Below are 25,583 nucleotides of genomic sequence, written 5' to 3'. Positions count from 1 at the left end.
CCAGGTAGCTAATGGTCTGGAGTGTCTCCGTATTACGTTGGGTCAGCGAGACAGACTGGGAATACTGTTGGTGTACCGTCCACCCTGCTGCCCAACAGCCTCCCTAACTGAGCTGACGGAGGTGGTCTCGGGTTTGGTGTTGCGATCCCCCAAATTTATGGTATTGGGGGATCTCAACATTCATGCCGAGACCGCTTTGTCTGGGGTGGCTCAGGACTTCATGGCCTCCATGACAGCCATGGGGCTGTCTTAATTTGTTACTGGCCCTACGCATATTTCGGGGCACACTCTAGACTTAATTTTTGCTACTGTAGCAGGGGATGGTGATCTGGGAGTGAGGGATTTTACATCTATTCCTCTGTCATGGACAGATCATCGCCTATTGAGGTGTAGGCTCACAATGTTTTCTCCCCTCTGCAAGGGTGGAGGACCAATTAAGATGGTCCGCCCCCGGAGACTAATGAATCCTGAAGGTTTTCAGAAGGCTCTGGGGAGTTTTCCGGCTGATAAAACTGACGCTCCTGTCGAAACCCTGGTCAATCTGTGGAATACGGAAATGACCCGGGCAGTTGACACGATCGCCCCGGTGCGCCCTCTCCTCTGCAGAGCTCAATTGGCTCCGTGGTTTACCCCGGAGCTAAGAGTGATGAAGCAAGAAAGGAGACGGCTTGAGTGCAAATGGAGACGAACTCCCGACGGCTGTGGTCTTGCACTTGTGAAGATCTCTACCAAGCTCTATGTGAAGGCGGTGAGGGCAGCGAAGAAGCAGTACTTTGCTGCCTCCATTCAGTCATCTTCTAACCGCCCAGCGGAACTTTATAAGGTTGTTCGGGGACTTTTACACTCTGGTCCTCAGAACGCAATAATACCATCAATAGCCCGCTGTAATGAGTTTGCGAGACACTTCCAAGATAAGATCACAAACATCCGCCGGGACCTTGACTCCAATATTGTAGCAGTTGAGCCTAATGAGGTGTCCGGAGCACAGTCCTGTCCTGTTTTATTGGATGAATTTCAGTTGGTTCAGCTCGAGGACGTGGACAAGGTGCTTGGACAGGTGCGGGCGACCACTTCTGCTCTGGATCCTTGCCCCTCATGGCTAATAAAAGCTAGCAGGAACGGAACAGCCGGATGGGCCAAGGAGGTGATCAATGCCTCTTTACGAGAGGGAGTGGTACCACCCTGCCTGAAACAGGCGGTGGTGAGACCGCTCCTAAAGAAAACCTCCTTGGACCCTGAAAATCTTGACAACTATAGACCGGTAGCAAATGTTCCATTCCTGGGCAAGGTTTTAGAGCGTGTGGTCGCTCACCAGCTCCAGGCTCTCTTGGATGAAACTGATTATCTGGATCCATGTCAATCGGGCTTTCGGCCGGGGTTTGGTACAGAAACAGCCTTGGTCGCCCTGTATGATGACCTCTGTCGGGAGAAAGACAGAGGGAGTGTAACTCTGTTGGTTCTCCTTGATCTCTCAGCGGCTTTTGATACCATCGACCATGGTATCCTTCTGGGGCGACTTGCGGACTTGGGAGTTGGAGGCACTGCTTGGCAGTGGCTGTGCTCCTACCTCGAGAATCGTCTCCAGAAGGTGGTGCTTGGGGAGCATTACTCGAGTCCCTGGGTACTCCAATATGGGGTCCCACAGGGTTCAGTTCTGTCCCCCATGCTCTTTAATATCTATATGAAGCCGCTGGGCGAGGTCATTAGGAGATTTGGAGTGCGTTTCCAGCAATATGCTGATGATACGCAGCTCTACTTCTCCTTTTCATCTTCTTCAGGTGAGGCTGTTAATGTACTAAACCACTGCCTGGCCGCAATAATGGACTGGATGAGAGCTAATAAACTGAGACTCAATCCTGACAAGACTGAGATGCTGTTGGTGGGGGGGCTCTCTGCCCAGATGGTTGATGTCCGACCTGCCCTAGATGGGGTTACACTCCCCCTAAAGGAGCAGGTCCGTAGTTTGGGGGTCTTATTAGATCCGCTCCTGTCACTGGAGGCTCAAGTAGCCTCGGTGGCACGGAATGCGTTCTACCAGCTTCGGCTGGTAGCCCAACTACGACCCTATCTGGATAAGGAGAACCTTGCCACAGTTATCCATGCTCTGGTAACCTCTAGATTGGACTACTGTAATGCACTCTACGTAGGGTTACCTCTGAAGACGGTTCGGAAACTTCAGCTGGTGCAGAATGCTGCGGCCAGAGTTCTTACTGGGACAAAAAAATTGATCATATAACACCTGTCCTGGCCCAGCTGCACTGGCTACCAATATGTTTCCGGGCCAGATTCAAAGTGTTGGTTCTTACCTATAAAGCCCTTAACGGCATCGGACCGCAATACCTGGCGGAACGCCTCTCCCGCTATGTACCTACCCGGTCGCTGCGCTCGACGTCGAAGGCCCTTCTCCGTGTCCCAACGCATAGGGAGGCACGGAGAATGATAACTAGAGCTAGGGCCTTCTCAGTGGTGGCCCCCGAACTATGGAACGCCCTCCCTGATGAGATACGCCTGGCGCCTTCTTTGTTATCTTTTCGGCGCCAGGTAAAGACCTACCTCTTCGCCCAGGCATTTTAAAAATTTTAAAATTTGAATTCAAAATTGAAAATTTTTAATTATGTTTTATTGTGTATTGTATTTACATCCACTTGTATTTTAACCTGTTTTATTATGCTGTACACCGCCCTGGGAGCTTATTGCTATAGGGCGGTCTAAAAATGTAATAAAATAAATAAATAAATAATAAATAAATAAATAGGTGCACCTCCCCCACCCAGAGCTGGGCTTCACCACCCCCAGGATTTTTTTTAAATTGTATTTTTAGTTTGTGACATGACAGACAATGACAGCTCCCACTTAAAGAACAACAGCCCCCAAAAGAAGAGCCCCCAAAAGTTTGCTCCCTCAAGACATTCCCTGACTAAGGGTGGATTTTTTGTCATCACAATTACCCTATAGTTACTCAAGTGACCCTGAAAAATACAGCCTGTACAGTAACAGGACCCTTGAAGAGTTAAATATTAAATCTTTGTATTATGAGCTAGTTAGATGCCACCCCTTAGATTTTCCTTTGCTCTGCTTTTTATTTTCAGTTGTGCTCTCTGTCCAGCCACCAAAAAAGAAGCATGTTTGTTTGCCTGCAGTTAAGAATTTGTTTATTCTGCAGTTACAGTAGGGCCCCACTCATACTGCGGGTGACGTTCCAGACCCCCGCCTAAAAGCGAAACCAGCCTAAAAGCAGAACTCATTCAATAGAATGGCACCAGACGCCCAAAAAATGCTGTAAAAGTGGAACTAGCACCGTATGAGTGGGGTCTTACTCTAATTGAAAGCTGCTGTATTAGTGGAACGCCAAAAAGCAGGCTACTGAAAAGTGGGGGCCTACTGTATTACTAGAGCAGGATTGGGTGCTTCTTGCTAAAGGGTGAAATAAAGAGATAACTTTAAATGATCTGAAAATAAATATCTACCCCTTGTTACTGTTTTAAAGCATTCACTGTACTCATAATCATAGTGGCTATGTTATCTCCTTTTTCTTGAGTATTTGATGCCAAAGGAAGTAAACGGCCCTAGAGGAATAGAAACACTGCAGTGTACCCCACAGTTAGCTGACTGGCCACTTAGGCTGTAACTCAAGCCTAATTTCTACCAATGTGTAGCTCAGCATGAGTCCTTTTCAGGGTTTCTGGGCAGAAAAATCAACCCAGCAACCAGTAAAAAAAAAACCCCACAATTAGTTTCCAGTTGCTCAGTTAATCCTTTATATAGCAACCAGTTAAAAGATTTTCCCTTGATTATCCAACAGAAAGGAAAATCTAAACGTCAGGAACAATTCTAGGAGGAGGAGGACAAGTTAACACCTTTTAGTATCCCCTTGTTCACTGTATCCTTAATGTCCTTTTTCTTATGAAATGAAAATATGCCAGACATTCCTGGTGTTCATACTAAATTTTCTGTTACCTTGATCTTTACATCACCTATTATGTAAGTTAAGACACTCCCTGCATGGAGGAGTGAGGGAGAAGCTCACAGCCTTTCCCTTCCCCTGGCCCGGCCCTCACATCCTCTCCACCAGTGGGGGGGATTTGTTGGTGCTATGAACTCCCCCCCCAAATACTCCACCTAGAAATGTGGCCGCCTCCCTTAACAAGGAAGGCTGATCTCCAGTTGGGATGGGGGAGAAATTAAATTTGGTTCACATTTAAAGCCAAATTTATCAAATTTGCACTTTCCAAAGCAATATGAGAACCAAAACACAGCCATCCTTCAACATTTGCACTTATTCAAATTTTGCAATGCAGTTCACTAACCAATGTTTACAAAACTGCATGTTAGAAGTGTGCTTAAAAATGAATATTGAGAGACAAAAATGCATTATATGAGAAATTGCTTACATAAATGTGTACATTAGTCAAAACATCCTACAAAAATGTGTTTATTACGAGAAATTTGCACTAAAATGCTGGAGAAATTTCATGAGGATTTTTTTTAAAAAAATTCCAAATTGCAGCAGAAATGTGGAGAACTGAATTTAAGATTGAAAAAATGATAAACGGAGAGAACTGAAATACTCAGATCTTTTCATCCCTAACACACACACACACACACCTGATCAGTGGGAATAATTTGGTTTATTTGGTGGCTGTTTCACTATGGTAAAAGCTCATTCCAACCACTTATTAATGAGGGGAGGGGGGCAACAAGGGGAGAAGAGAACACACAGCATCTAAACATACTTTTTGAGTGGATTTGGAGATGTAGGTCACTCAGTAGATTGAAATCAACCCAGTTTGCATCAGTGTGGATCTTAATGCAGAGCTGAGTACAAGTGGTGGCATCCCCCTGGTTCTTCTTACCATGAATTCTCCAAACAAGCCTCTAAATTACACACTGGAAAGGCCCCAGTAGACAAGTCCCATTTCCAATCATTCTATGTGGGATGCATCCACTCCATCTTGGCATATTGATTTAGTGTTGGTTTAGTGTGTGCTACTCACATCTCCTTTAAATTTGCATGGTTCACACGATGTTACTGGCAAACAGAAACTATCATGCAGTTTCCCCCCTGTAAATCCATACTAATCTAATCCTCTGATAATGTGAAAAGGGAAGGAAAAAATGTCTTCACTCTGTATCTCTAGTGCTTGCAGTCACTTTGCTCCAATGCTTTTAGGTGGTTGTCTCAATCGTTCTCCTCTCCAAGCCCACTCCCTCCTCTTCCCTTCTTTCATTTTGTTTCCTGTAGGCTAACAAGCAACTTCTGGCTGCTGGCCTTTTTATGTTGCTGCAAACAGCACCTTATTTTTCTTTCCCCCCTAACTTGTGCATAAAAGTGTAACACTGCTCAAACAAAGATTTGTATTGCAGCTTTATCATACCAGTCAAAATACAAATAATTGCACTTCTGGGTTCTTGTTTTTTAAATGGAACCTACTGCAGCTGGTAGAACAAACTGAGCGTGCTCGGTTGCCAGGTAACCAAAGGGAGTGGAAATGTTAAATTTGAGGGCGTGGTCATTAGGATACTGTGTGATTTTCCCTCAGAGCAAATAGAAAACACTGTGTTTGCAGCTGGCATTGAGCCCTTACTGTGGACAGTTCAAATAGAAAACAGAGGTAAAAACAGTGTGTTTAGCACAAAGTTATGCTCCCATGTGGATAAGCCCTGAGAATGAGATACAGCAGAAAATGAAATTGCATCTCCTGACAGGAGAGGGTACAATTCCACTTGGCTTTAGTGGCAACTGCATCACACTTGTTGAAACCTCATTAGTGCTACGTTCCAAGGGGGAGAGATGGCAGCCCCGCCAGCGTGCAGAGGGAGAGATGAGAACCTGGAAGATCAAGAGAGAAGCTCTGCCACAGCAGAGAGGTAATTGCTCTGAACGGAAAGGAAGATTAAAAGGACTGGAGAGAGCCAGCAGGCAGATGATGAGAAAGGAGATGAAGCCCAGCCTTCCACAGGCCGCTTGCTTGCTTTAAACCTCTTTCCTCTTCTCTCCTCCAATTAACCCCATGCATGAGATCCAGCAGGGAGGAGAGCAGAAAGCAGACTCTCTCCAGCAGTATCCCCTTAACAGACTCCTGCTTCATTGGTTTAACTTTACATGCAGCAGCCCATTCCTCTGTCCTGGGAGCCTGAGGAAAGGGCCGAGCTTGTGCCAGAACTTGTTCAAGCTTCATAGCAGCCTCCCTCCGGCTGCCTGGGACTACAACTCCCAGGTGCTTTCCAGGTGTTTGGGACTACAACTCCCATCAGCCCCAGCCAGCATGGCATCTCTCTCAGCTTAACCCACCTTGCAGGGGTGTTCCAAGAATTAAAACAGGAGAACTTGAGACCACTTGTGCAGAAGGCTAGGATAAAAAGGGCATAAATAAATAAATGCACAGCTCCAGCCCCATTCTGGAAGGAATGTGTTCTTTGGGCAGCCCCTGGAACCTTCGCTCAATGACAGCAGGAGTTTCCTGGCAACACTACCCGCCCTCCTCCCGCCATTTTGGTACATGAGCCTGGCTCCGCCTGGAACAACTGTGGCCCTTCTCTTACTGCTGTGCCTTATTTCCCAGGATTCCATGCTGCCTCAGTCTAGACCCAATCACTGACACCTGTAGCTCTCCAAGGCTATCCAATTCCGCCTGTCTGCCAATGCTGTTCAATTCTGACTGAAGCCTACCACGTTTCCTCAGAATATTACAAACCAGCCAGTCAGGACAGGAGGAAGATTGCTTGATTTTTTGGCCTATGCTGCTGTGTGATGATTAATAGCTCCAATTCCAGAATGAAAGGGGCAGGGTGGGGGTTGGACCTGGCCGCAGAGACAGACTGGATGAATTACTCTTGCTTATCTCTAGTGCTGGTTCCTGAAAGCAAACAGGTGTCTGAGGGGATGGTTGTTTTGGACGCTCTGCTCCCATCAGCCCCTACCATCATCGCTGTTGTAGTCCAAAGCACCTGGAGGACACCAGGTTAAAAACATCAGGAGAGCCTGCTGGATCAGGCCAAAGGGGGGAGCTATCTTGTCCAAACTCCTGTCCTCATAGTGGCCAACCAGACTGTCCTGCCCAGAGCCCGAATCAGGAGATGGAGGCAAGGGTTGAGTTAATTCATGTTTTAATAGCTTAATGGATACATCCAAGGCAGTTCCCTTCATAAACCTGTCTAAGCTACCTCACTACTACCTAAGCAGTCTCTGCAGCATTTGGGGAGAGTTGAATCAGCACTGGAACCTGGGTGGGTGCCTGCTTAAGTAGGGAAGGTCTTCACCGGTAATCGATGGCTCCTGCAAAGTTCCACCCTCTCAAGGCCCCTCTTCTCCCACCTTCTCATGCAGGGTGAGGGTGGGCAAGCTTCCGACGGCTCATCTGACACTGAGAGTTTGATAGGTGCCGACTCAGACTCAGGGAGCAAGAAGCTGGTTGGCGGGCTGTTGTTTGAAGTGCCGGGCAGGGAGTGCTGCAAAGGTGGGGTTGGCACACTCAAAGGATCGCCTTCCAATGGCCCAGGCAGGGGGCTCGCGGGTGGATCGGGAACTGCCTCCATGGGAGGGCTGACCAATGGAGCCTGCGGGCCAGCCTTGTCTTCCTCTGACTTCCCTCCTTGATCTAACCCCTGTGACATATGGGGCGCAACACAGATGACTCAATGGGAAGCCCCCAAGCTTGACCTGAGCGCAAGAGCACTCTCTCCTCCTGTGGTTTCCAACAGCTGGTATTATTCAGAAGCATACCCCCTCAGATTGTGGAGGCCGAGCATAGCCATTGTGGCTGGTAGCCTTTCATATCCTTCTCCATGAATTTGTCTAATCGTCCATGTTGGGGAAGGCAGCTTCAAACACTGGAAAAGACAAGCGAAGCAGAGGAACAGGCTGCTCATAAAATGGGTGCTGATGGTCCCCCTACCCGCTCCCTTCATAAATAAGGACAAGCGCAAGATGCCCAGCTTTTGTCCCAAAAGTTACAGCCTGTGCTGCACAGCTGCACCCCTCCTGCCCACTCTTCCTGATGTCTTCTGTTCCGCTTTCTGAACGTGACATGCGTTTACTCTGCCAGCACCTCTTGCCTTCCAGATTGAAGAGAGGTAGGGGAGGGGGGTTGTTCCTTTGACCTGAAATACACTGGAGTGGGGGGCGGGGTTGGCTGTTGCTCCTTCAGATATTGTTGGACTCCAACTCCCAGGTGCCTCCCGGATGGTGGGACTGGTACTCCAGGAACATCTGGAAGGCTTGCCAGAGGCATCTGTGAGAATAGGGTGCTGGCCGAGATGGCCATCCAATGGGCTGTTTTTATGAGGGCCAGAGACGCTCCCCATCCCCTGAACTCAAAGATTGCAATTGGCTTTGCATAGATTGTCAGCAGTTCAGAAGTTCTGAACACACCTGGGCAGATGCACTGTGTCACATGTGACACTATGTGCCTGGTGGGTGCCTTAGTGTTCACGCACCTGCATTTGCATCAACACGCCCCAGGGACAAGATGCAATGATTTCATTTCCAGAAACTCCAAGGAAGGAGCTGCAGAATGATAAAAGCAAGCAGCTTGTATGCTAAAACTGTTAATGAGGCATCTCCAAAAGGCAAAACAGGGACCATGATTTGCAAACGGCAGAAGATAAGAGAGTGTCCCTACTGGACAGGGAGAATACTTGGGTCTCTCTGATGATGCAGGCTGGTTTTTTCCCCCCTTTTGGTTTCTCCTTTCTTTCCACCTCCCCCCCCCCGCATTCTCTCCCCTTTGCTTAAATACAAAGCAAAACAACAAACTGTTGAACAACAGCAAGGAAAACAGAAGGTGAGCCACGCCCCATCTGTCAGTGTGGCGCAAATGTGCTAGCTGCAGAACTGCTCTCCCATGGCCTAGTCAGAGGCAACGATGCGGGGCCCCTGGGCTGGCCTTAGTCAATACATTCAGCCAGGCCAGACTATTGATCCATCTTGTCCAGGATTGTCATCTCTGACTGGCAGCGGCTCTCCGGTCCTGAGGCTTTTTAACCTGAAGATGCCAGGGACTGAACCTGAGGCCTTCTGCATGCGAGACATGGGCTCTGCCTCAGAGCTGTGGCCCATCACTGCATTAGGAGGATTGGCCACCACGGGGGGAATATGGCACCTGCTGGCCGAGAGGGCCTAACCAAGTTGCTGGGGATGGCTGATGATACCTCCAGCCTCCAAGCTGCTGAGCTGGGGAGAATCAATCCAGGCACCCTAGTTAATCCCTATTGATTAGAAAAGGAAGAGGGTTAAGCTTCAAATTGCTTAAATTTGGCTGATGGTGCCCACTAAAAATGGTAGGGCCTCCCCTGCCATGCAGCAGGATGAAGCTGAAGTGCCCTGTTTCAGAGGGTAGATGACAGCAGGGCCTGGGAAAGCAAAAATTCTTAAAAGTGTTGGCTCTAGTGGCAAGGGATGTAATTTGGGCATCTCTTCAGGCAAGAAAATGGCTGGAGCCAGCACTGAAAACGTTGGGTTGTTGGATCTACAGTAAAGCAACTGTGTAATCCCTTTATCTTGGGCCCAAGTTCAGTTGGGGTAAGACTTGCGGTGCCCGAGTGACTGCACAACCACCCAGGCCAAGAGGTCTGCTCCAAGACGCTCACCGCGCATCATTCCAAGGGATCCTAGGATGCACCTCTCAGAACGTATCCACCACACCTCTGTAAATATGGCCACCCCAAGCATTCTTTAGGGCTGCTTCATTCATTAATTGGCGATCACTCGTGGCCAAGTAAGATTGTCTTCCATGGTAAGGTCTTTAACAGTGGGTCCGTAAGTGACTGTGGAGGCCAATTCTGGAACCCCGCAGCCTCCCACAGTGAGGACATAGGTTTCCAGATGGAAGATGGTCACAATGAGGATTTGCTTGACGTGCCTTCCGCTTAGCTCATTTGTCCCTTTCGCCCTGTACTCGTGCTTCCTCAAAGTCCACAGCACCTTTGATAATGGCCAACCTCCAATTGGGATGCTCATGGGCCAAAGCTTCCCAGTTCTCGATGCTCATGTTACATTTTTTAAGATTAGCTTTAAGAACATCTTTAAACCTCTTTTGATGTTCCGTTTTCCATCCTTAAGTTGGAAGTGTGGATTGGCTAATAAGTACAGGCTAGGTGCATATTTTAGGATGGATGAAGGAGCTGATTGCTCCTGCTTGTAAGATGACACTTAAAATGGGACCAGTTGCTATTACAGCAACTCACCCTACCACAGCCAGGTCCTGTAACCTAATTGCGGAAGGTGAGATGCTCTGTGCATGTGCTGGAGTGGCGGATGTGGTGCTGCTTCTGTCAAACCGTGATAAATTGCCCGATTGCAAGGTGCTCGGTCCTTGTGCCACTGGCTCATTGCTTCTCTTTAACATAACTCAGCAGAGGTGCCTCTGACCTGAGGAGAAGGAGAGACCAGCCTGCCTTGCAACATTGCAGCAGCAACTTCAGATGTTTTCTGAATTTGCTCTTAAAACTGCAGTACGTCCATTTCCTTGCCTTCGTTTCTGTTTTAAGGGAGACATGATGTTGGTTTCACTGTGAGATTTTAATGATCCTGTTTTTATAAACTCAGTTGTTTCTTTGGTTAAGTAATTGTTCAGTGCTTTGGGCTTTTTAGGATAAAAACTCCCCAAAAAACAAAGAGCGAGCGAGCAGAGGATTCTCGCACAGCATCCGGCCTCGCTTCTCTTCCCTCCCTCCCAGCACTATACTCTGACCACAACCATTCCCTGACCTAGAGAAAACAAGCAGCTCAGTCGCAAAAACATCTGGTTTGTCTCTCCAAAATCGGGGGTGGGAGCCTTTCATGTGTTTGCCAGGAGGACACATCTGTATTCCCAATTCACTTGGTTTATGCTTCGTGACAAAGAGATAGAGTTCACCATCAGCCAAACAGGGGTTTTTTTTGGGGGGGGGGAGTAGAGCAGAAAGAAGTGGCAGAAAGCTATCATTGTTCACTCAACCAACTCTTTCTTGCAAACCGTGCAGGGAAATTTGGCTATTGGTTATAAAAGTGTAATAAATAAACAAAGCCTTGATTTGGCTCGGTGGAGTCGGATCGGAGTGATTTGTATTGGTTAACTGGCCAACAGGAGGCAAGACCTGGCCCTGAGCAGGCTAGCAAGGGTCGCTAGAGTGTTTCCCGGCAGTTTTACTTGGACGGCAACGGAATGTTTTCATGCTGGAACAAAAATCGATATCCACTTCATTACACAACATAATTCACTTGATGGAATTCACTGACACCAGATGCGATGGTGGCCGGAGGACACTGGCTTTGAGAGCTCTGGCAAGGGATTAGTCTAATTCATGGAGGAAGAGGCATGCCAATGGCTGTTCACTTCCTCCCAGCAGGAGCCCAGGGTGGCAAACAAAAGCACTAAAAACACTTAAAAACATCATAAAAGCAGACTTTAAAATACATTAAAACAAAACAACTTAAAAAACTTTTTTAAAAGTTTTGAAGACTTTTTTTTTTTTTACAAAAAGGTAGTTTCTGGGAAGCAACAGCAGCAGAGGAATATTGCTTTTGGGAAGCTCACAATCAGGGCATGAAGGCATCTTGGTGACCCCTGATGGAGACTGGATGCTGGGTTAAATTAGCTGGAGCTAACCAGCTCTTATGATCTTATTCTAAGCAAGAATGGGAAGCGTGGACCCCAACTCCCATCAGCCCCAGCCAGCATGGCCAAGAGTCAGGGGATGATGGGAGTTGTAGTCAAACACTTCTAGGGGCCCACAGATTCCCCATCCTTGCTCTAGTCATAGCTCATTGGCAGAGCATCTGCTTGGCATTCAGAGGGGTCCTGGGAAGCATCACCGGTTAAGAAGATCAGGTAGGATGCAATGTCAGAGAAGACCTTTCTGGCATCTGCTTGGCCACTATGAGAAGGCAGAACCAGATTTGCCTGATGCAGCCGGCGGCGTCTCCTTACGTGCCTGAAACCCTGGAGACAGTGGAGACTGTCGGCTGCGATGTCAGTGGGGCAGTGAATCTGCTCCCAGCTTCAGTCCAAACTTTCAAGGAGTTGTCCAAGTTGCTGAAGCACCTTGTACAGCCCCTTGGCAGTTCAGACTAAAACCCAGAGCGGATTCACTGCCCCACTGACATCGGAGTCACCAGCCCCCACTGCTTGGAGAGCCTCTAATAATCAGGGCAGCCTGAAAAATAGTCAAATGTGGAATAAGGCAGCTTTCCATATAGCTGACTGTATATGTGCCATATAGCTCCCTTACATCCAACCAGCCCCTAGACCACTCAAGAACAGAGCTGCTCCCAAGTCCAAAGGGACTGGTACATACATGCATGGACCCCCACACACAATGGTACCAGTTTTCTCAGTGCAGCAACCCCAGATGCTATTCATAAGAACCTAAGAAGAGCCTGCTGGATCAGGCCAGTGGCCCATCTAGTCCAGCATCCTGTTCTCACAGTGGCCAACCAGGTGCCTGGGGGAAGCCCGCAAGCAGGACCCGAGTGCAAGAACACTCGCCCCTCCTGAGGCTTCCGGCAACTGGTTTTCAGAAGCATGCTGCCTCTGACTAGGGTGGCACAGCACAGCCATCACGGCTAGTAGCCATTGATAGCCCTGTCCTCCATGAATTTGTCTAATCTTCTTTTAAAGCCGTCCAATCTGGTGGCCATTACTGCATCTTGTGGGAGCAAATTCCATAGTTTAACTATGCGCTGAGTAAAGAAGTACTTCCTTTTGTCTGTCCTGAATCTTCCAACATTCAGCTTCTTGGAATGTCCACGAGTTCCTAGTTAACCTAGTTAACCTAAATGAGTTCAAATCTCCAGGGCCTGATGAACTGCATCCCAGAGTATTGAAGGAACTAGCGGATGTACTCTCGGAACCTCTTGCCATCATCTTTGAGAAATCCTGGAGAACGGGAGAGGTGCCGGAGGATTGGAGACGAGCAAACGTCATCCCGCTCTTTAAAAAGGGTAAAAAAGAAGATCCGGGGAATTACAGGCCGGTCAGTCTGACTTCAATACCGGGAAAGATATTAGAACGGATAATAAAAGAGTCCATTGGCAACTATTTAGATGACAATGCTGTGATTAGAAGGAGCCAACATGGGTTTGTCAAGAAAAAATCCTGTCAAACTAATCTCATCTCTTTTTTTGATCGGGTCACTAGCTTAGTAGATGGTAGAAATGCTGTAGATGTCATCTATCTAGATTTCAGCAAAGCGTTTGACAAAGTCCCCCACGACCTTTTGATTAGCAAACTAGTCAAATGCGGACTACATGGAAATACTGTCAGGTGGATTCACAACTGGTTGGAAAACCGTACTCAAAGAGTGGTTGTCGGTGGCTCTGCTTCGGACTGGAAGGAGGTCTCGAGTGGAGTGCCACAGGGTTCTGTCCTGGGGCCGATACTCTTCAACATTTTTATCAAAAGCTGCTGCTGCTTGGCCAACATCTCTGCTCTCTCCTTCTTGGGCTCCTGCTCTGCATGTGGGCACCTTGCAGGACCAGGCCCCAGGTACTCAGCCAGCTGTGCCTGATACTGTTCCATCTGTCCCTTCTTTGGAGGGGATATATAAGCTGGCTGGCTGAGGGGGCTTGGGAGAGCCATTGCCTGCTTGGGAGACCCACTATCTTGGCCAAGTCGGCCGCTGCAGTCCCATCTGATTGAGTGTTGAATGTTTAAACGCCTGTTGTTATTGTTTAATTGTGGACTGTGTTTAGTGTGTTAGTGTGAAGGAGTTTGAGTCTTTATTCGAATGTATTAGTTTGAATCTTTGTGTAGTTAATTTGTGGATTGTTTTGTGTGAATGAGACTGAGTGAGTGTATGAGTACGTCAGTGTGAATTTATGTGTATTTTACTATGTGCCTGGGAGAGAGGACTTCGCTCCCAGCGGGGGGACTTTCGGGGGCCCCAATTAATGTAGTGACGGGTAATGGGAGGTATGGTGTTGTGAGGAGAACATGCCAGATAAGGGGAACTCGTCCCAGACAAGTTGTGTCTGTACCTTGTTCCGGTCCTCCTCACATCCGCAGGACTGTTGGTTGTCCTATCAGCCAGCTCTCGGATCTCCAAGTGTTGCTCCTAAACACCAGGTCGGCATATAATAAAATCTCCCTCGTCCACGATTTAATTGTCGATGAGGGTGCCGACCTGGCATGTATAACTGAGACCTGGGTGGGTGATCAGGGAGGAGTTACTCTCTCCCAGCTTTGCCCACCTGGGTATATGGTTCAACACTGTGGTAGATCTGAGGGTCGGGGAGGTGGAGTGGCTGTGGCCTATAGGAGTTCTCTCTCGCTCATCAAGCACCCTGTCCAGGTAACGACTGGCTTGGAGTGCCTCCACCTTGTGCTGGGTCAAGGAGACAGACTGGGAATCTTGTTGGTGTACCGACCACCCTGCTGCCCAACAGCTTCCCTAACTGAGCTGACAGAGGTAGTCTCGGAGGTTTTGTTGAAGTCCCCCAGACTATTGGTACTGGGGGACTTTAACATCCATGCCGAGGCTGCTTTATCTGGGGTGGCTCAGGACTTCATGGCCTCCATGGCAACCATGGTGCTGTCTCAATTTGCTACTGGCCCAACACATGTGTCAGGACATACTCTTGATTTGATCTTTGCCACTGGACACGGAGATGGTGATCTGGAGGTGGGGAGTTTTTCATCGACCCCATTGTCATGGACAGATCACCGCTTGCTGAAGTTTAGGTTTACAGACACCCTTTCCCTCCGCAAGGGTGGGGGACCTATTAAGTTGGTCCGACCTCGGAGACTAATGGATCCTCAGGGTTTTCAAAGGGCTCTGGGGGATTTTCCGGCTGATAAGACAGGCGGTCCTGTCGAAGCCTTGGTCGCACTGTGGAATGCGGAAATGACCCGGGCTGTGGACACGATCGCTCCTGCGCGCCCTCTCCCATGCAGAGCTCATGCAGCCCCGTGGTATACCCCGGAACTGAGAGCGATGAAGCAAGAGAGGAGAAGGCTCGAGTGCAGATGGAGGCGTACTCCTGATGGATGCAATTACGCCTTGGTGAGTGCCTCCACCAAACTCTATACAGAAGCGGTGAGGGCAGCGAAAAAGCGACATTTCGCTGCCACCATTAAATCATCCCTCAACCGTCCAGCGGAGCTTTTTAAAATTGTCCGAGGGCTTTTACACTTTAGTCCTCAGGATATTATAGAATCTTCGGAAACCCGCTGTAACGAGTTCGCTGGGCACTTCCAAGACAAAATCTCATGCATCCGCCGGGACTTAGACTCCAATATTATGGCAGCTGAACCTAATGAGGTATCCGGAGTATGGTCTTGTCCTCATTTATTGATGAGTTTCAGTTGGTACAGCTCGAGGACATTGACAAGGTGCTTGGACTGGTGCGTGCAACCACTTCTGTACTGGATCCTTGCCCCTCTTGGCTAGTGAAAGCTGGCAGGACTGGAACAGCCGGCTGGGCCAGGGAAGTGATAAATGCCTCCTTGAGAGAGGGAGTGGTCCCTAGTTGTTTGAAAGAGGCGGTAGTGAGACCACTCCTGAAGAAACCTTCCTTGGATCCAGATAATTTGAACAACTATAGACCGGTAGCGAATGTTCCATTCCTGGGCAAGGTCTTAGAACGTGTGGTGGCCAGCCAGCTCCAGGTGCTCTTGCATGAAACCGATTATCTAGATCCGTTTCAATCCGGTTTTAGGCCCGGTTTTGGCACCGAAACAGCCTTGGTCGCCCTGTATGATGACCTATGTCGGGAGAGAAAAAGGGGGAGTGTAACTCTGTTGATTCTCCTTGATCTCTCAGCTGCTTTTGATACCATCGACCATGGTATCCTTCTGGGGAGACTCACAGAGTTGGGAGTTGGAGGTACTGCTTGGCAGTGGCTCTGCTTATACCTGGTGGACCGGCTCCAGAGGGTAGGGCTTGGGGAGCATTGTTCGATACCCTGGACTCTCCATTGTGGAGTCCTGCAGGGATCGGTTCTGTCCCCTATGCTTTTTAACATCTACATGAAGCCGCTGGGTGCGGTCATCAGGAATTTTGGAGTGCGTTGTCACCAGTATGCTGATGACACGCAACTCTATTTCTCCTTTTCATCCTCATCAGGTGAGGCTGTTAATGTGCTGAACCATTGCCAGGCCGCAATAATGGACTGGATGAGAGCTAATAAACTGAGGCTCAATCTTGACAAGACTGAGACGCTGTTGGTGAGTGCCTTCTCCGCCCAGATGGTGGATGTTCAACCTGTTCTGGATGGGGTTACACTCCCCCTGAAGGAACAGGTTCGTAGCTTGGGGGTTCTTTTCGATCCATTCCTATCTCTCGAGGCTCAGGTGGCCTCGGTGGCACGGAATGCGTTCTACCACCTTCGTTTGGTTGCCCAGCTACGCCCCTATCTGGAAAGCGATGACCTCACTTCAGTCGTGCGTGCTCTGGTAACCTTTAGATTGGATTACTGCAATGCGCTCTACGTGGGGCTGCCTTTGAAGACAGTTTGGAAACTACAGCTAGTGCAAAACGCAGCTGCTAGACTGTTGACGAGGACCAGGCGGTCCACACATATAACACCTGTCCTGGCTCGTTTGCACTGGCTACCTATTTGTTTCCGGGCTAAATTCAAAGTGCTAGTTTTGACTTATAAAGCCTTACATGGCGCGGGACCACAATACCTAGCAGAACGCCTCTCCCGATATGAACCTACCCGCTCACTACGTTCAACATCAAAGGCCCTCCTCCGAGTCCTGACCCACAGAGAGGCTCGGAGGGTTCGTCATCGAAGGCCCTCCTCCGGGTACCAACTCATTGTGAAGCCTGGAGGGTGGTTACTAGATCTAGGGCCTTTTCTGTGGTGGCCCCCGAGTTGTGGAATAGCCTACCCGAAGAGGTACGCCTGGCACCTACACTATTATCTTTTCGGCGCCAGGTAAAGACCTTTTTATGCTCCCAGGCATTTTAATCACTCTAATCTTTTTAGCTTTTTAATCTTGTATACTAAGTCTTTATTTTTATTTTCTGTTTAACTGTATTTGTTTTTATGTTATATATGTTTTTGTGATTTTATTATTGCCATGTATGTATTTTACCCTATGCTGTTTACCGCCCTGAGAGCTATTTGCTAAGGGCGGTATATAAATGCAACCAAATAAAATAAATAAATAAATAACAAGATCCAGGGCCTTTTCAGTGGTGGCCCCCGAATTATGGAACAGTCTCCCCGATGAGGTACGTCTGGCGCCTACACTTTTATCTTTTCGGCGCCAGGTTAAAACCTTTTTATTCTCCCATGCATTTTAACTTAATTTATTAATTTGTTTTACTCTTTAATATGTATGCTTTTTACTGACCTTCGTAATTCTATTGTATTTTACTCTATGTTGTGCACCGCCCTGAGAGCCTTTTGGCTGTGGGCGGTATAGAAATCGAAATAAATAAATAAAATAAATAAAATAAAATGACTTAGACGATGGGGTGGAGGGAAGCCTTATGAAGTTTGCGGATGATACGAAACTGGGAGGGATAGCTAACACAATAGAAGACAGGAATAAAATCCAAAAGGACCTGGATAGACTAGAAAATTGGGCTGAAATTAATAAAATGACATCCAATAAAGACAAATGCAGGATTCTGCATTTAGGCCACAAAAACAAAATGCATGGGTACAGGATGGGAAATACCCGGCTTAGCAGTAGCACATGTGAGAAGGACCTTGGAATTGTAGTGGATCGCAAGTTGAACATGACCCAGCAGTGTGATGCTGCGGCAAAAAAGGCAAACGCGGTTTTGGGATGCATAAACAGAGCTATAGTTTCCAGGTCGAGGGAAGTAATAGTCCCACTATATTCTGCATTGGTCAGGCCTCATCTGGAATACTGCGTTCAGTTCTGGGCGCCTCATTTTAAGAAAGATATAGACAAGTTGGAGCGGGTCCAGAAGAGGGCGACGAGGATGATAGCCGGTATGGAGAACAAGTCTTATGAGGAAAGGTTGAAGGAACTTGGCATGTTCAGTCTGGTGAAGAGAAGGCTGAGGGGTGACATGACTGCACTCTTTAAGTACCTGAAGGGCTGTCACATACAGGAGGGTACAGATTTGTTCTCTGCTGCCCCAGAGGGTAGGACTAGGTCTAATGGTTTTAAGTTGCAGGAGCGTAGATTCAGATTGGACATTAGAAGGAACTTCTTGATAGTAAGGGCGGTTCGGCAATGGAACCGACTGCCTAGGGAGGTGGTGGGATCCCCTTCGCTGGATGTCTTCAAGCAGAGGCTGGACAGCTATCTGCGGGAGATGCTCTAGCTGTGGATTTCCTGCTGTGAGCAGGGGGTTGGACTCGATGGCCTACAAGGCCCCTTCCAACTCTGTGATTCTATGATTCTAATATTATGAGAGAGGGAGAAGAACTTTTCTCTATCCACTTTCTCAATGCTATGCATAATTTTATACACTTCTATCCTGTCTCCTCTGACACGCCTTTTCTCTAAACTAAAAAGCCCCAAATGCTGCAACCTTTCCTCGTAAGGGAGTCGCTCCATCCCCTTGATCATTCTGGTTGCCCCCTTCTGAACCTTTTCCAACTCTATAATATCCTTTTTGAGATGAGGCGACCAGAACTGTACACAGTATTCCAAATGCGGCCGCACCATAGATTTATACAACGGCATTATGATATCGGCTGTTTTATTTTCAATACCTTTCCTAATTATCACTAGCATGGAATGTGCCTTTTTCACAGCTGCCGCACACTGAGTCGACATTTTCATCGTGCTGTCCACTACAACCCCGAGGTCTCTCTCCTGGTCGGTCACTGCCAGTTCAGACCCCATGAGCGTATATGTGAAATTCAGACTTTTTGCTCCAATATGCATAATTTTACACTTGTTTATATTGAATTGCATTTGCCATTTTTCTGCCCATTCACTCAGTTTGGAGAGGTCTTTTTGGAGCTCTTCGCAATCCCTTTTTGTTTTAACAACCCTGAACAATTTAGTGTCATCAGCAAACTTGGCCACTTCACTGCTCACTCCTAATTCTAGGTCATTAATGAACAAGTTGAAAAGTACAGGTCCCAATACCGATCCTTGAGGGACTCCACTTTCTACAGCCCTCCATTGGGAGAACTGTCCGTTTATTCCTACTCTCTGCTTTCTGCTTCTTAACCAATTCCTTATCCACAAGAGGACCTCTCCTCTTATTCCATGACTGCTAAGCTTCCTCAGAAGTCTTTGGTGAGGTACCTTGTCAAACGCTTTTTGAAAGTCTAAGTACACTATGTCCACTGGATCACCTCTATCTATATGCTTGTTGACACTCTCAAAGAATTCTAATAGGTTACTGAGACAGGACTTTCCCTTGCAGAAGCCATGCTGGCTCTGCTTCAGCAAGGCTTGTTCTTCTATGTGCTTAGTTAATCTACCTTTAATAATACTTTCTACCAGTTTTCCAGGGACAGAAGTTAAGCTAACTGGCCTGTAATTTCCGGGATCCCCTCTGGATCCCTTTTTGAAGATTGGCGTTACATTTGCCACTTTCCAGTCCTCAGGCACGGAGGAGGACCCGAGGGACAAGTTACATATTTTAGTTAGCAGATCAGCAATTTCACATTTGAGTTCTTTGAGAACTCTCGGGTGGATGCCATCCGGGCCCGGTGACTTGTCAGTTTTTATATTGTCCATTAAGCCTAGAACTTCCTCTCTCGTTACCACTATTTGTCTCAGTTCCTCAGAATCCCTTCCTGCAAATGTTAGTTCAGGTTCAGGGATCTGCCCTATATCTTCCACTGTGAAGACAGATGCAAAGAATTCATTTAGCTTCTCTGCAATCTCCTTATCGTTCTTTAGTACACCTTTGACTCCCTTATCATCCAAGGGTCCAATCGTCTCCCTAGATGGTCTCCTGCTTTGAATGTATTTATAGAATTTTTTGTTGTTGGTTTTTATGTTCTTAGCAATGTGCTCCTCAAATTCTTTTTTAGCATCCCTTATTGTCTTCTTGCATTTCTTTTGCCAGAGTTTGTGTTCTTTTTTATTTTCTTCATTCGGACAAGACTTCCATTTTCTGAAGGAAGACTTTTTGCCTCTAAGAGCTTCCTTGACTTTGCTCGTTAACCATGCTGGCATCTTCTTGGCCCTGGCGGTACCTTTTCTGATCTGCGGTATGCCCTCCAGTTGAGCTTCTAATATAGTGTTTTTAAACAACTTCCAAGCATTTTCGAGTGATGTGACCCCCTGGACTTTGTTTTTCAGCTTTCTTTTTACCAATCCCCTCATTTTTGTGAAGTTTCCTCTTTTGAAGTCAAATGTGACCGTGTTGGATTTTCTTGGCAATTGGCCAGTTACATGTATGTTTAATTTAATACCACTGTGGTCACTGCTCCCAAACGGTACATCTCGCACCAGGTCCCGGTCCCCACTGAGGATTAAGTCCAGGGTTGCCATCCTTCTGGTCGGTTCCATTTTGATCAGGGGGACGATAGATTGTTCCCAGTATTAAGTCCCTCCTGGAGCATGGTATCACCACCCACAATGATTCTGTGGAGGAGTCTGCCTCTTTTGGGGTTTCCAGCTTGCTGGATTCAATGCCTTCTTTCACGTATAGAGCGACTCTGCCACCAATACATCCTTCCCTGTCCTTCCGATATAGTTTATATCCAGGGATAACCGTATCCCACTGGTTTTTTCCATTCCACCAGCTCTCTGTTACGCTCACTATATCAATGCTCTCCTCTAAGACCAAGCACTCCAGTTCTCCCATCTTGGTTTGGAGGCTCCTAGCATTAGCGTACAGGCACTTGTAAGCAGTGTCTCTCTTCAAGTGTCTTTGGCACTTGTGGTTAGGCCTGTGGTAGTTTTGCTCTTCTGAATTTATATCCTGTGCCCCTGCTCTCACAATGCCTACTTCTAGGCCTACCCCTTTTAAAATTTCATCATTTCTTTGGTTTTTATCCCAGGGGGGAGGTTTATTCTGAACTGGACCTTCCTCAGCTCCTGTCGGGTTTCCCCCCTCAGTCCGTTTAAAAGCTGCTCTGCCACCTTTTTAATTTTAAGTGCCAGCAGTCTGGTTCCATTCTGGTTCAAGTGGAGCCCGTCCCTTTTGTACAGGCCCGGCTTGTCCCAAAATGTTCCCCAGTGCCTAACAAATCCGAACCCTTCCACCCGACACCATCGTCTCATCCACGCATTGAGACTGCAAAGCTGGGCCTGTCTGGCTGGTCCTGCGCGTGGAACCGGTAGCATTTCAGAGAAAGCCACCTTGGAGGTCCTGGCTTTCAGCATCCTACCTAGCAACCTAAATTTTGCTTCCAGGACCTCACGGCTGCATTTCCCCATGTCGTTGGTGCCAACGTGCACCACGACCACTGACTCCTCCCCAGCACTGTCTACCAAACTATCTAAACGACGGGCAAAATTCACAACCTTTGCACCAGGCAGGCAGATCACCTTGCGGTCTGCACGCCCATCACACACCCCACTGTCTATGTTCCAGATGATCGAATCGCCCACTACAAGGATCCCTCCACCCCCCGTATATCCTCAGCACAAGAGGATAGCTGCTCATCCCCCAAGGAATGGGTCCCTTCTAAGGGATCATTTCCCTCTTCTCGGCTGGATGCTCTTCTTCCCCAAGACCATCGTTCTCCATGATAGCAGGAGCGCTATCATCCTTGGAGTGGGACACAGCTATAACGTCCCTGAAGGCCTCCTCTACACCCCTCTCTGCCTCTCTCCGCTTTTCCAGGTCCGCCACCTTGGCCTCAAGGAAATGAAGTCATTCCCGGAGAGCCAGGAGCTCATTGCACCGAGAGCACACCCACGACTTCTGTCCAACAGGCAGATAGTCGTACAAGCTGCAGGCGGTGCAAAACACTGGAAAGCCCCCACACACCTGGTGGCCTCTTACCTGCATAGTTTTGTTTAAGGTTTATTACGTCAATGGGTTGGAGACTGCGGTTTAGTTGAGGTCAGGGAACAGATGGGTAGAGTGGGGGGCCCTGGCCTCCTCGCCCTGCTGCCAAACTCGCTCTGCTGCTTAACTCGCCTTGACGCTTTGTCAGCTGGGGCTTAACTCTTTAGGATTATCTCAGGGTTCCTTCCTTTGAAGGCAGGAAGGTGGGCTTCCTTCCTGAGCAAGGGGCGGGGCTGTTTAAGCTTTTGGCTGCTTTTAATCTAAGCAAGGGGCTGCAACTTCCAGGCAAGTCTTTTTTGTTTGTTGTTTTCCCACCTAGAAGAGCCTGACCTTTCTTTAACCTAGGGAAACAGAGCTTGTGGTTGTTTCAACAACTGAGTCAGAAAAAGCACATGTTGGCAGATGTCATCGCTGCCACTCCCATCTCCTTTTGCAGGTGGGCATCGCTTCCAGAGTTCTCCGCCTTCCAGGTACGTCCCTCGTGGGTGGGATGGGATTAAGGAGCTTTTAAGAGGCTTCTCTCAACACAGGATGGCACCCAGGAGCGACCACCAGGCTCCACCATGCCTCAACGGAAGAGGCGTTTCTTCTTTCCCATAATGTGCAAGAGAAATAGATGGCTCATTTGGGCTTCATTTGTATCCATCCTCCACAGACCTCACAATAAATTCTGAACTGGAGCCACTCCAGTTTGGGATAAGATGAATCTGGAGTCCCAATAGTGAGCAGGACATTTTTGTTCAAAAGAGGAAAAAAGAACATGCAGGATTTGGCTTTGCTGGGCATTCAGGGGCAGGAGAGTCTGCTTCACATTGCCAGCCCAGGCCTCTCCCTGTTTCTACGGGCAACTTATTAGCTTTAGAGCAAAAGGTTCATATTTCCTAGAAATGAGAAAAGAAAGCAGCAAATGGGAGCCCAGCCAGGTCCCGACTCAACTAGGCATGGACACAAATTAGCAGTTTCTTGGTTGTAAAACCGGTTCTGAAATATTCAAAAAACTATGCCTAGCATCTCTGCCCCTCCATCTAGCAGTCCGTGTTCCTTCCTTTTGGGGGGCCTTGGGTGGGCCATTTTGTACTGTTGTCCAAAGGAGTAAAAATAAAACAGATGAGTTCAGCAGGTGACCCAGCACAAATGGATGCTCAACACAGGCCTCCGTTGTGGGTGTCACAATCAGGATGAAGATGCTTCTTGGAGATATCAGCTCTCCGCTTGTCATGGGAGCCCAAGAGGTTGCCTGCATTAATTCTGGAGCTCCTTGCAAGCACGGAGAGCAAAAGAAAAGCCTTGCAAGGGTTTTGCTGCTGGCTTCCTTTGTTCAGGAACTCTGCATTCAATGAGCTTATTTCCTTGGCTCAGCCGTTTCAAAAAAATCTATTTTTATTAAAATATTTATATAGCATCTGCCAGACCAACATCTCCAGATGGTGTTCAATAATAATGTAAAAATACAGTTGAAATGCAAAATATACAATAGAAATAAAAACGCAATTAGTAGTCAAGAGATAAACCGTTAAACAGTAGGCATCAGGCACCAGCAAAAGCAAAGGTAAATTATCCCTTTCAATGTGTAGATTTTCATTGTCCAGACTGGCCTTTGCCAACGTGGTGCCCTTTGGATGTTTTGGACTACAGCTCCCATCAGCACCACCTAGCACAGCCGTATTCCAAAACATCCACAGGGCACTAGGTTGGCAAAGGCCAGTCCAGACTCTCTGTGTCAATGTGCTTGATACAGCCTTTAAAATGACTCCTTCCTGGCAAAGTCAGACAGCCAGTTAGTTGCTGGGAGGATGCAGCAGCAGCAACAAAACTCTGGCTGTTATTTATTCCTATTGCCCTTGTCTATAACTAGCTAGTATTTGAGGAAAGCTTTCATCTGACTAGGGACGGTCAAGAAATTCATTTAGGTTTACACTTCAAGCTGAATATATAAAATTCACACTTTGCAAAACAACATGAGAACCGAAACCAGCCGTCCCTGAACATTCGCACATTCAAATTTTGCAGTGCAGTTCATCAACCAGCCAATTTTTACGAAAATGCATACGTGAGGGGAAAGTGTGCTTAAAAAATGAACATATGGGTGAAAAATAACAAAAATGCATTATATGACAAGAAATTACTGGCAAAAATGTGCACATTAGTCAAAACTGTCGACAAAAATGTGTTTATTAAGAGAAATTTGCACTGAGATGCTGGAGAATTTTCACGAGGTTTTTAAATATATGTATATCACAAATTGCTGCAGAAATGTGGAGAACTGAATTTAAGATTGGAAAAATGAGGAACTGAGAGAAGCGAAACGGACAGCTCCTTCCATCTGGACACCTGACAGTCATGTCAGCCTGAGACTGGTTTCAACCATGGCAGGGGAAGGCAGACAGACAGCTCCTTCCCACAGGAGTGTGTTGGGCCTTGGAAGGACGTCTTCCCTCAGCACACAGTTCACTCCCAAGTGATGTAGTGATGGCGACTGACGGGAAAGGCTTTGAAGGGTGCTTGCTCAAAAATCCATGGAGGGGAATAAAGCTATCAAAGGTTGCTCGCATTTGGTCTTTGGGCCTGAGGTCCCCCCCCCCCGGTGTGATGGATGGGTAGAATGTGCTGCTATCCTAAGAGCTGCAGAGAGAGAGAGATGCTTAAATGCTGAGCATAGAAGCCTTTCAACAGAAAACAAAATAGGAAGAGGTCCACCTCATCAAAGGGAAATTAAATGCCGCCGTGCCTGCTGGATCAGCTGTTTCTTCTTCTCCTGCAGCCAGACCTGGAAGCTGCAGTTGCACTGCGTGCTTGCTTGGCCTCCAATGCCCATTTGTTACTGACAGAACTGCTGCCTCCTTCTCCGGCTCAAAGCCTGAGCTTGGTAAACATGGGCACACTCATTTCTGAAGGTCAGTCACATCCACATACAACGCATGCTGCTTAAAAGGGACAACTAAGAAGTATTTGCAAGCAAGCAGGCTGCTTTATCAAAGGTATCAATCCAAGTTAGGGTTGCCTTCCCTGAAAGGTTTCCAACAGGGCCATGCAATTAATTTGTCCCAATCCTAAACCAAATCAGGGCAATTTGTGCTAAATCCAGATTGGGTCAAAGGAACTACAAATCACTACAGAGTGGGTTGGGATGACCCAAATTGATTTGGAGTGATTTGTGCCCATCTGGAACTAAAAAAAAAAGTCTCTCTAAAGCCAGACAGACTGTTATTAATTACAGCACCATATAAAGGTGAACAGCAGGGTGGGAGGGGAACTGCTCTTGCTTCCAATCCAGGGCTAGAATCTCTCCCAACACTCTCCCTTCACAGTGCCTGTGGGGCTGGAGGAGGGTGAAGTCTTAAAATGCAGCAACCTCACACTGCTTTCACTCTTTTGCAAGTTCTACCTCTTCGAAACAGTTCGGTGCCATTTGTTCAGTCTGTATTTTGTTTCCTTCATGGTACCATACCCAGCGTTATATCTCTTTGTTTTGAATCCCCCATCAATCCCTGTCACAGAATCATAGGAAGCTGGAGTTGGAAGGGACCTATAAGGCCATTGAGTCCAACTCCATGCTCAGTGGAGGAATCCAACTGTCCCAGCCTTATACCAAACAATAGAAAAGGTTGTCTCTTAATCTTAGTCTCTTAACCTTAATCTGTCTCTTAGTTACTTTCCTCTCCACCCGTCTCCACTAGTGTTTTTGGGTTAGGTTTGCATCGCATTTACAGCTGAGTTCTCTTTTCTGTTTCTGACTTTTCTAGCAT

At 47.5% G+C, this 25,583-nt stretch overlaps 1 protein-coding gene across 3 annotated transcripts in view; it reads right to left on the bottom strand.

The window, feature by feature from the left end:
- Nucleotides 1–7,128: 7,128 nt before the first annotated feature.
- RPRD1B (regulation of nuclear pre-mRNA domain containing 1B) overlaps nt 7,129–25,583 on the bottom strand; it is a 63,041-nt gene continuing 44,586 nt past the window's right edge. For 2 of the 3 annotated variants that reach the window (XM_061630761.1, XM_061630762.1), the window contains exon 8: nt 15,608–15,683. In XM_061630761.1, coding sequence (XP_061486745.1) covers nt 15,623–15,683 — 61 coding nt within the window. In that variant the 3' untranslated portion in view covers nt 15,608–15,622. Of the gene's footprint in view, nt 7,831–15,607; nt 15,684–25,583 lie in introns of those variants that run through there. The other variant, XM_061630763.1, reaches the window with a different exon arrangement.

The sequence above is a fragment of the Rhineura floridana genome, chromosome 6, assembly GCF_030035675.1.
Source record: "Rhineura floridana isolate rRhiFlo1 chromosome 6, rRhiFlo1.hap2, whole genome shotgun sequence".
Classification (NCBI taxonomy): Eukaryota; Metazoa; Chordata; class Lepidosauria; order Squamata; family Rhineuridae; genus Rhineura; species Rhineura floridana.
Note: the sequence above shows the minus strand (reverse complement) of the source record. Positions and strands in the feature narration are given on the sequence as shown.